Here is a 12,015-nt window from a genome sequence, read left to right on the forward strand (position 1 = left end):
AAAATCAATTCGAAAAAACATATAGAAGTCACGAACCAATCCAGTTTGATTAATTTTTAATCTTTCACTTAGTTCACATCAGATGCGAACCAAACACAGACACATCGTCAAAAAAAGCAATTAGTCGGAACAAAAAATTATGCCTACCGATGCAATGGGCAAAGACTCATCAATGGCACCATCATCTCGATCTAAACTTGATACACTTTGGCTAAAATCGGAGCCTGTTTCCGATGCTCTTGAGCCGAGGCGATTGGTTGAGCTGTTAAAACCGGTGCTCATGCCACCCGCACTTCCAATTGAATGGATCAAACTCGATTTGTCGTAGCCTTTGCACACGATTATACGGATTTCGTTGCCAGCTTCACGCAATGCATTCACAGCTTCCTGATGGGTAGCACCGAGCAACGAAGTTCCATTAACCTCCAATATACGCATACCAACCTGTAATTCAATTTCAAATGATAATTTTTCATTTCTGTTGTCGTTTTTTTCTGCTTTCGATCGCTAAACTTCGATTTGTTCGTTCCATAAATTTCGTGATGATTCCGTTATGTCGGTGTGCCCACCACCACAATTTTGTGTGTGTGTGTGTGTGGCGAGAAATCGATCGAAACCAACCGAATTTGATGGATTGCACATACCTTTAGTCGTCCATCACGTCGTGCTGCACCGCTCGAATTGATTTTTGACACGAACACACCTTCGTCAGCTGGATCGAGTGGATTGCCTCGTTGACCATTCAAACCACCTTTGATATGCATTCCCAGCCGTTCGTTCTCTGTTTTCACCAGCAGAATGTTCTATGAGGGACGCGTACACAAAATGATGTCATGGATGATGGTAGAGGAATAGAAGGGAAAAGCAATTGAAACATTAATGTGGTTGGGTTTCAGAAATTTGCATGCACTACAATTCAAAAGTTGAAAGAGAGAGAAAAAGACACACACAAAAATACACGATTTTGGAGAAGAGAAAAAATGTGAAAGAACACGGGTTGCGAGTCGACATAGAAAAATAAGTAAGTTCACACACGTTTGAAAGGCTAAAAGTTTTCGAAATCGGTTCAAGCAGCGATAAAAAAAACAGACACACACAATGGAAGCAAAACCGAACGAAAGACGAGAAAGTCCAAAAAAAAAACAGGAGCAAAAAAAGAACGAACCAAGCAAGCGTATTTGAAAAATGCATGCGACGTGAGATAATAGAAAAATATTGTACCAAAATGCGAAGGGCAAATAGCATTACTACGAACTGATTCACCTAATTGCATCGCAAATGATACGCTTCAGTTCACTCTATTTTCATGTCTGCTCTTTTAATTTTAAATTAGAAAGGAGAAAAAAAACGAATGAGAGTGAAATCGCACACTTAAACACGAACAAAAGAAGGAAAAATAAACCAAGAGTTCGAATCGCACTCTCGCATATACACACACACCAACACAAATACACGCACGCATACGCTAAAGTAAAAAACAAACTTAAAAGAAAAAGAGAGTGAGAGAGAGAGAGAGAGAGAGAGAGAAAGAGAGAAAAGAAATGGCTTCACAACAAGGTGAGGAACGAACGCTATTGAAAACTCAAGACGAAAGGAAACAGAATGGAAAACTAGACCAAATGCATTCACGATGATTTGTGTAATTTAGCCACCGTTTACGTACCTCTGTTTTTAAGTTTTCTATTTCGAAAAGCTTTTTTTAGTTTAATTTAGTGAACGGGCAGAGTGAGAGAAAAATGAACAAACGTGTTCGAATTCATATATGTATGTATATGTAGAAGAGAGAGAAGAAGACGAAAAAAAGAAGAAAAAAGAAAGAAAAAAATAGAATATTCTTGTTTCAATGTAATGTGATTTAAAAATGTTTGCCTAGCGCGGAATTGCGTTAGAAAAATGCGGGTTAATTCTATATATGTGTATAATAATAAAAATAAGCGGTCTAATGTGTGTCAATGGTGGCAGGTATTTGGTTTCACGGAATTAAATGCAAGAGAAATCTTGAGATTGTGGTGAAAACTGAAAAGGGAAAGTGAATGTTGAGTATGAGCTAGAGAAGGGGTGAAAAGCTCAAGAGGAAAAGTGAAAATTATAAATGGGAAAATTAAGTTGTAATTTCGTCGTCTGACGGGCCAACAAGCGAAAGCCTGACTAATCGTATAGCATAACAGAAGAGAGAGCATAATGAAAGAGCTGTGCATTGTATTTAGCATCGCAATACAGCGCAAAGTTCACGGAGACTTTTAACAAATGAAAAGAGAAAAAAAAACTTAAGAATCACTCAACGTGTGCTTCTCTGCCATAAGAAACAATGTATTTGACGTGACAGTGAATAGCGGTGGTGCCTAAATAGAATCTGCGGCAAATTTAGGAACTATCAATACTTCTTGTTGTTGCAAAAATTCGTGACAACAACAAAAAGTATTGATAGTTCTTAAAAATGCCGCAAATTGCTAATACATCTTATTTAGGCGCCACCGCTATCTTGCGCCGGCCAAAAGCATAGGTTGGAATCACTAGCACCTTTTTAAAATAATTTATTTATGCACTTGACGTTTTTTCGGAGTTCCGCGTACTTTTCATTTGAAGTAAGCAGCGGCAGTAAAGAACAAAAGCACAGAGAGGAAAAAATTGTGATCGCAAAGCGGCCGAAACGGAGATGCTCTCTAAGACAGGAATGCAAGAGCGAAAAGAGAAAGAGAAACAGTGGAGAAGAGATGAGACCAACACTCGCTCACCAGAAAACAAAACAAAAAACAAAAATTGCTCGATGTGCAATGAATTAAAATGTATATAAACACAAAAAAGACGACCCCAACGAAAAATTTGAGACGGGCGCCGCGCGCATCTTCGCTCCATGCTCGGAGTGTACTTACTTGGAAACCGACCGGAAGTGGATCATGTTGAATTGTTAATTTTATTTCATCACCAGGTCGTAAAAGTTCCATAACAGCCTCTTGATGTGTTGCTGCCGTAACGTCGGTGCCATTTACTTTCAATATTCTATCTCCCATTCGCAGTTTACCACAATTTGCAGCTATGCCACCAGGAACGACCTAAAAGTAGTTTGCGGCATTGGATGAAGCAGCGGAAGGGGAGCGGGTGGAAAAATAAAAGATTGAGTTTAGTATTAAATTCGAAATGAAACTAACGAGTTGAGGTGGATAAAAGTACAAATGGAATCACGAAATGCAATGGGTATATAGACTCTCTCGTTGGTGAAGAGGAAATGCATTCGCATTCGGAATTTGTAAAGTTTTACTTTGGGAAAAATTGTTGCTGTTGTCCCTCTGTCTCGCAGTTTAAATTGGAGTGTCTTAGCTTTTGTATTGAAATTGGCTTTTGTTGGGGCTCTTGTTCAGTTACGTCGCATTAATCTCAACACAAATGGAGAAGTTAGAACAATTTAAATCAACACAAAGTTATGTCAAATGAATTACTTTTTGCCGGAGCATAAACAAGTGACTGCGATATACTCTTCGAAGCACGCTTGCTCATGCGCGCCACCTCAATTTAATGGAAAACTTTTTCGAATCGCAAAATGAAATTACCAAAGACAAGTTAATCTCCATCGAATTGAATAGCAAGAAATTGAAATGGCTGATAACGGTAATCTTTTGCTATACCTTGGTGATGTGCATTTACCGAAAGTGAAATTGCCCGTTTCATCGAAAATGTAGCTGCACAATTTTCTATGTTTCATTGGAACATTGTCCCAATATTGTTGTTGAATGGCATCCGAATAACAAATGACGAGCGAAAAAAAAAATCATGAAAATTTCCAAATGGCATACTTTTCCATTGGTGGTTTGTTTGGTCCATTCAAAAGAATCAATTTTCCGAAAACTCACTTCGAAAACGAGAGCAACAATTTTTCTCCAAGGAATTCGATGCGTCCAATGCACTTGTATTGTTCCGGAGAGCAATATGTGTACTTACATGTGATATGAAAATGCCTGGTTCATTTGCACCGAATGGCACACAAGAATGGTCAGTGCCGCCAATGATGCTGAAGCCGAGCGATCCTTTATTCTTCGGAAGGATGACTTCCTGCAAAAACACAGAGCAAAATTGAGAGAGAGAGAAAAAAACAAACCAAATTAATTTCAATGAAACTTTGATGACTGCAAAAAAAGAGAAACAAAATACAACACACAACAGAAAATGAGCTACATTGAGTGTGGGAGATAGAGAGAGATGGAGTAAAAAAGCGGAATGCACAATTGCACACAAATAGTGTGAAATGAGGCAAACAGAAAAGACAAGTGTGCAAACAGCAGATAAGCGAAGCTACATAAAACAAAAATTTTCCATTATACCGAAAAAAAAATCAAGCAAAATACGTAATATATAAAAGTAAAATATAAAACGATAAAAACTTTGGTGGATATGTCCGTGTGATTTGTGTATATTTGTAAATGAATGTGTTTGTACGATGGGAAGAAATGAGAGAAAATAAGTGAATGAGAAAATGAATTGTGCGATTTATCTATGTTTGTGTTTGTGTCTATATGGGGTGATAAATGAAAAACAGTGTGAGGAATAAACAAAAATAAGAAGAAGAAGCAAAATCAACCAATGAAGCAAAACCAAAAAAAAAGGAAAAAGAAGAAAGAAAAACAACGAACATCCAGAGACAAACCATCTCCATGAACTTTGGTTGGATTACATCTCTCCAGTTCAGTTAAATTAATGGTCTAACACCCTAACCGAACCGTATTAAGACTACATGATACAGATGCTGCCGATGGTTTATACATCGTATGTCTATGTGAGTTTTCAAACTAAAGAACTGAACTTATAGCCGAGTCAAGGATCTAACCGAAGCCTGTATGTTATATGAACGAGCGATAGAGAGAGAGAGAGAGAGAGAGAGACCTCGAAATTCGAAATCTGTTTCCGAAATCTATAAATTGCTATACAGAGTCTCTCTGCTCTATATGAACTTTTCCCAGCAAATGGAATAACATATGGAATTCGCAAAATCAGCATTTAATAATCTCGAGGATAACTGTGGGACGAACGCAAAAATGTATACAAAATTGGCATGGTGCGTTAAAGCTTGCCGACTTTTAGCTGATTTCAAATCGAACTCACATTCATCATTTCGATTCGCAGTTGGCCCTTTCACAACATATGAAAATTTCATTCTATTTTTTATCTACTAAATGCATGGTTGGTATTATTCCCGCCGACATCGACGTAAAATATGTTTTTTTTCTCATCTTCAATGTGTTTCACTGTCTGCAACATGTTTTTGTTTATTTCACATTCTCCGAAATCAATCCGTTTCGAAGGTTTCAAGTGTCTGACTCTCTTGTTCAAACTACAAACAGCCTGCCGACGATTCCCAATGGCTTATTTCGCACAATCATTCAAAATGAACTGGTAAACAATTTAATTGGCTCCAATCGGTACTCATAGCCGCCGATCGTCTTCTTCTGTTTCAGCGACAGACAGTATAAATCATAAATTCCGATCAATTCAATGCGTGCGCGTGCGTTCGGCGACGGCATTTCGATAGCAACGTGATTAAACTGACTAATTTCGTGTAATTCGGCCGCATCGATTAACTTCATCCATTAGAAATATTTGTACACTTCATATTGATTTATATTCGAATATATCGAAAGCACCCGACATACGCTCATTAAATCAGCATTCCATCGCATAGTTTTTGTACATGTATAAAACAAGCGAAACAATGATTTGCTCGGAAAATGTGTGTAATTAAAAGTTTAATGTCTTTTTATCTAATTAGAAAATTGATAGAAGTTTGTAAAACAAATCGGATAGGAAGTGTGTGCGAATTAAAGTAGAAACTCGATGCTACCACAGATAGAATTCTATTTATATTGCTGCTGTTCCTGTTGTGAAGGAGCTCTCCTTATGGAACACTATTTAAAATGAAAACTTGAACATTCCCGACTTTTGTTCATGAGCAAATCGAATTTCTAAATTAAATGTTCAGACAGCAATTGAAATATATTGTGGCTTATATCGGCTTGTGGCGATCGAATGGTTTTTCTTGCGCGCCGTACAACTGGCTCATTCTCAATTGTTATTTGATATTACACATTCTTCGTGGGAGTCATTTTTCAGCATTTTATTTGTTCAACGAATTTTGTTGATAATAATGGAGCAGTAGCAGCAACGGTAGCAGGAGAGGCTCTTGAGACTTGTACCATTTTTGAAGCACTCGGCCAGGTATTGAAAAATTCAATGCGCTGAACAGTTGATTCGATATTTTCTGCTCGCTCGTCGATTTTTTTTGTGCCGAAAACGGAACAAACGGGCGAATAAAATTTTATGACGAAGCTGCAGCACATCAAAACTAATGGATTATTAACGAGTTGAAATGCGAGCGAGGAAGAGTTTGAAGTTTCAAGTTCAAGGATGTTCAGCTCGTTATGGCAGCGAGACTCGTGCTTCACTTATTCGAGAGCCTTCTGTATTGTGCACACACATTAAATCTGAGTCATTTATGCTGAAAACAGCTGTTGTACGTATGTATGTCCCAACGCCATTGAATCATCGCGAATGTGAGTGAGTGGGTTGAGTCATTAATAGCTTTCGTTGATAACAACGTGAAACTTTTTTCAACTTAATTTCTAAGCTCTTAGCTTTTAACTTAAAATAAATGATTATCCAACCAAAATTGTAACGAATCAAAAGTAACAATATTTCTTAAACATTTAACTAAAGACCAACCGAACAGAAAATTAAAATGAACCAAAAAAAACAAACGGTCAGAATAACTAAAACTTCAAGCAAATTAAACATTGGAAAAAAATGAAAAAAAAAACTAAAAAACATTTACAGTACTTAAATCTAGAGGTAAACTTAAAAAAACGCTACGATTTGAAAAATAGCGTAACAACAACAAAAAATAAGAGTGCAAAAATAATAAGAGAAAACCACAGAGAGAAAAAAGAGTTACAATAAGATTGGTAAACACATAAAAGAACCATAAAATGCAATAAAACACTAATTGAAAGAGCAATAACGACATCATTTCCGATTACTTGTTCTTTGATAATCTTTTTTTTTTTTTAAACATTCTTTTTCGTTAGAATTTAATTTTTTTTATCTTTGTACATTTAGAGTGTGAGAGAATGTCGAGTCGCTCTTTGCATTGTAGTTGTTGCTGTTGTTGATGATGATTTTGTAATCATTCGTTTGTTTTTGAAAAAAATATGTGGAGAAAGATAGAGAGAGAGACAGAATGTGTGCACGCTATTCCATCTAGCGTCTAATATTCACCTCACTAATCAGAGCTTCGCCCAAATGATTGTCAGTGACACGTGTCATAACCGTTTCAGTGAACGTTGATTTGGTTATCGTTTCAGTGACTTTGCCCAATTCAGTTGGTGCTGGCGGCAACATTGGCATGTCTGGAACACCTTTCTTTACTGTGACCGTGACCGATGGCCCTTGTTCATGCGTTTCAAAGATGTAGTCGGGTTGGCCGCCGCTTAAGAAATGCGCCGGTATCATGGCTTGAAAATCTTCACTTGTTAATGGTCGTTGCGTTGGTGCCTATAAATAATGGGTCATACATAGAGTATTTTTTGGTCATTGGTTTTTGTCAATTCTGGCTGTTGCGAAGAGGTTTTTTTTGATTTTGCACCGATGTGGCTCGTAAGCCACAGCTCGGTTGTGTGTATTTTTAAGTGTGAATGAATCTAGAGATTTCAATGTGTGCGAACAGAGTTTTGATACAGATTTGAGAGGAGAATTGGTTTTTTATTTTCATTGTGTATATGTGTGTCCGATTGCTAGCAGGAGAGTTATAAAAGCCAAAGTTCAAATGTGAACAAGGATTTGTTTGTGGATTGAACTGTTTGTTTTTTTTTTTAGTGTTTTCGGGCAGGTATATGATTTCCTTTCAACTACACGTGTGCCTATGGCTAAAGCGTCTATTACCCATTTGTTAGTGTCGCATCTGTGGTTTTATGGTTAAATTTTTCTATAAAATATATCTCTTTGTTTCCCTGGCATAACTATTCCTGAATGTCAGGACCTGAAACTATTTTATGATTAATTTTGTTGGTTTCTATACTCAAAAATCCCTTTAATAATTTAACTGAAAAAATGTTCTGCTTCGAATAATATTTTCCCAGCTTGAAATCAACCTGGAGTGAAAACAACCACTGCATTTTAAAAGATTCATACAAAAATTTAAATGAAAATTGCAATGTGAAAATGCATGAATTGAGGCGGTCCCAATTTAATTCGAAAGCAATTATACATGCGTGCATCATGGCATGTGTTTGTGTATCAAATTGACTTTTATCTGGCACAAAAGTGAGCGAATACAATTTATGCGTTTTGCAGGCGCGGCAAAAATGGAAACGCGTCAAACACCGGAAAATGAGAATGTGAAGAGAAATATATAAATTGAAGGTATTGAAAACAGACAGAGAGTGAGAGGTAGAGAAGTTATGCATAAATATGTGAGGATGGTGTATGATATATAGCCACCGATGAAAATACCGTTTCGACAACATAAGTGAAAATCACAACACAAAATATATGAATAATAATAATACGAAATATATAGTAGCTCTGTGCAATGGAAAATTTATTTTGATCTAGCACTCTACACGGTTACGCATGAAAATCCACGGATTTTTGTTTTTTGTTTTGATGAGAGCAAAAAAAATGGAAAATTGAGAGGGCGAAAAAATTGGAATTTGTCGAATTTTTGAAAAATGGTCGAGTTGATTGTTAGCCACAAATAAAGAGATGAATTCGGACGATACAAGAAATAAATATGAACGATATAAATAGCACCCACATTTACAAGCCCCGAAGTGATCGATGCCGATTTGAATTGGCTGTACGTGTAATAATTTAAATGCGGTGTCAAAGCAAATCATGAATTTTCATTTTCGAATGGAAATTTTTCCGCTATAAATTCAAATGGCATTCAAATTGGCATCAAATCGAATCGAAAGCTGAGCATATGAGCGCATCAAATAAATCAAAGAGATCACATTTTCATTAACCGCGAAAATTCATTGACTGAAGATTTGAATCTCCTCATAATTACCTGTTAATCCATTTGTATCATGCGGTAAAATACCTACCTGCCACTTCCCACTCGCATCTGGCATATTTATCACTCTGCGTCTACACACATTACTCGAAGCGTGTTTATGTATAAATGGATTTAAATCCTCAGTCAATTATAAAGATTAGATTAGCGTTGATTAGAAAGGCTCTAAGCTGCCAGTTCATTAATTAACGGTTGATTATAATAATGAGCGAAGAACAAAAAAAAAATGTGATCTCTTAATGCATCAAAAGGTAATTGGTGATGGGCAGCACAAATTGCGAAATTTACCTGTACATCGTCGTCTTCGGAGCGATTGCCATTTTGTGAGGCGGCAACATTTGATTGTCCATTGATACCCGATCCGACCGAGCTTTGTGATGTGAGTCGTCTTGGTGCTGGCACCGGTTGTGATGCTCCGCTGCCAATGCCATTTGTTTTGCCACTGGTCGGTGTACTTGGACTTTGTGTAATTGATGTGTATTGTTGTGGCACGACCGGTGATGTTGTGTTCGAAATGACCGTTTTTACCGATTCGGCAGTGGGTGATTCAATGAAATTTGAAAAGCTCGGACGCTTGTACCCTGGCCGATTGGCCATATAACCAGATGGGCTTAAACCCTTCAAATACGATGGACTGTGCGGACTGGGTGGCTCCAATGGTCCCTGCACTTCACGCTGAACAACCAAACGCACGAAACGCTGATGATCGGTTAGCAATTGTACGGCCGATTCATGTGTACCATTCGCCATATCAACACCATTTATCTAATGAGAAATTGTAATAACAAAATACCACACATTATAAATGTATCTATGGAAACATCGAATGAATTGCGCTCCATGGCCTCGTTATAATTATGCATTGTTTGCAGCATTGCAAACGCAGAATTTTATCTGCTGCAAAGAATAAAAAAAAAAAAACTCAGCCTTATAATAACATACCACCAGTACTTTGTCGCCAACTAAAATTTTTCCATCTCTATGCGCAAGTCCGCCTTCGGTAATGCGAGATATATAAATGCCATCGGATCCATCTTTAAATGGTGGTGAGCCTTTACCACCAGCAATGCTGAAACCTAAACCTTGACCGATTTGATCCCTTATCAACGTTGTGTGCAACGTTATTTTGTGTGAGATTCCCTGCAGTAGCGAGTAAAACGAGAGAGAGAGAGAGAGGAAAAGAGAGAATGAATGAAAAATCGGAACAAATTTTGGAATGATTCAGAGGAAAAGAAAGAGAGAGTGACGTCAATATTTTAGTGAGTTTGTTTGTAGAAAATATGTCGAAAGTGAAATTCGTAGTCATGCAATTTTAATAAAGCGTATGGAAAATAAAGTTTTTTTCCATGTATTTAAAATATGCTGTAAATTACCCTTCCGTTTTCCGTGATTCCGTTGGAATGCGGTGTGGATAAATGTTCGGATAGTTGATGTTGCTGTTGTTGTTGTTCGCTGTGAATTTGAATGGGTGATGGTATTGATTTTGCGCTTGTATGGATGATTTGCTCGGTTTGTTGAATTGGAACGGTGTGCACGGTTTCAGCAGCATTGATCGGTCGATTTGAAATCGCAATCTGTGCCACTGAACCGTCTTGTGTGAACACTGGATGACCAACTAAACGAGTTACTTCACGTTGTACAACCAACACCAGTACCGATCCACAAGCTTTCAATATATCCACCGCATGATAGTGATCGGCTGTGATAACTGAAACTCCATTCACTTTCAGCACTTTGTCGCCGATTTTCAATCCGGCCAAATCGGCTGGTCCGCCTTCGGTAACTCTCGATATGAAAATACCTTCATCGTTTCCTTTGTACGGTGTCGATCCCTTACCACCAGCAATGCTCAAACCCAATCCGGCCGACGTTCGTTCAATGTGAATTTCATAGTTCTCCGTTCGCAGCTCCGTCAAACCATCCAATGCATCTGCGGTGGAAAAAAAGAGGAAAATGAAATGCAACCACTTTATTAGATTTTCTCAGCACTTGCGAGCACATGTTAACTTGGCATAAATTGTGTTTTGTTGGAGATGTCAAACTTGCTCCAGTCGTAGCGTGTGTTTGTGTGTGTGTGAATGAGTGAGTGTCAGTGTGTGTACAACCGATGGCAAATAATTCAAAATTCAAATGCGATGGACAACGAACATGGGACCGTTTGTAAACATTTACTTATTCATTTTAATAGCTTCTCTCGAGTTGTATCCACCATGTAATTGGGTCAATTGGTGGTGTGCGATTTCACAAAACTTCTTTAATTAAAATGAAATGCTGTCGTTTGATCATGTCATTAGATGGAAAATAAGGTAAAAATGGTGTCTGCGAAATGAAAACGAAAACGAAAGAAGAGAAAAAAACGGCTAACCATGAGTGAGCCTGCATGCTGCACAAAATGTTTGCACATGTAAATGGTAATATCATTTAGATAGGTATGCGTATATCGTTCGGTAATCGGCGATGTAGTTGATGTGGTGGCACGTAATTGAAGCACCAAATACTGCACTTGGTTGCATTTTGCGAGGTGTTTCATGCTGGTCAAAAGCCACATTACCGAATTTGGCTTCCAAAAATTGCATCTCGTCAACGAGATACAGCTAATTAAATTCTAGTTCGCTTATTTTTTTTCTGTTCACTCTTCAACCGGAGAGTAAAGTTCTCGTATCCAATTATCGGACATTAGTATTGAACGAAAATAAATTTAACGGGTGACATCAGAACAAAACCGCTGAACTCGTTTTCGTAATGTCATATGATTTATACGCTATTAGCGGCATTTGAATAAAAATCCACGAACGTAAATAGCATTGACATACAAAAACAAAAAAAACGCGCTCAGCACACACTCCAACTAAAAGCGAAATATTGTTACGTTTGTTTACGGTTTGTGGAACTGGTTCCTTTTCATATCACAAACATCGTATTTTGTTCATTGGATCAAAATACTTTTTTTTCTCCAG

At 37.6% G+C, this 12,015-nt stretch overlaps 1 protein-coding gene across 26 annotated transcripts in view; it reads right to left on the reverse strand.

Moving 5' to 3' along the window:
• Positions 1-12,015, reverse strand: part of LOC129567299 (protein lap4-like) — a 122,864-nt gene that overhangs the window by 62,086 nt on the left and 48,763 nt on the right. For 18 of the 26 annotated variants that reach the window (XM_055444047.1, XM_055444045.1, XM_055444044.1 and 15 more), the window contains 8 exons: positions 10,432-10,988; positions 10,001-10,198; positions 9,347-9,823; positions 7,261-7,536; positions 3,937-4,047; positions 2,874-3,053; positions 645-803; positions 148-444 (listed from right to left, as the gene is read on the reverse strand). In XM_055444047.1, the coding sequence (XP_055300022.1) occupies positions 148-444; positions 645-803; positions 2,874-3,053; positions 3,937-4,047; positions 7,261-7,536; positions 9,347-9,823; positions 10,001-10,198; positions 10,432-10,988 (2,255 nt within the window). The remainder of the gene's footprint in view (positions 1-147; positions 445-644; positions 804-2,873; positions 3,054-3,936; positions 4,048-7,260; positions 7,537-9,346; positions 9,824-10,000; positions 10,199-10,431; positions 10,989-12,015) is intronic. The other 8 variants (XM_055444034.1, XM_055444037.1, XM_055444038.1 and 5 more) reach the window with 1 other exon arrangement.

This window comes from Sitodiplosis mosellana, unplaced genomic scaffold (assembly GCF_009176505.1).
Source record: "Sitodiplosis mosellana isolate CC-2019 unplaced genomic scaffold, AAFC_SMos_1.0 Smas_scaffold_11, whole genome shotgun sequence".
Classification (NCBI taxonomy): domain Eukaryota; kingdom Metazoa; phylum Arthropoda; class Insecta; order Diptera; family Cecidomyiidae; genus Sitodiplosis; species Sitodiplosis mosellana.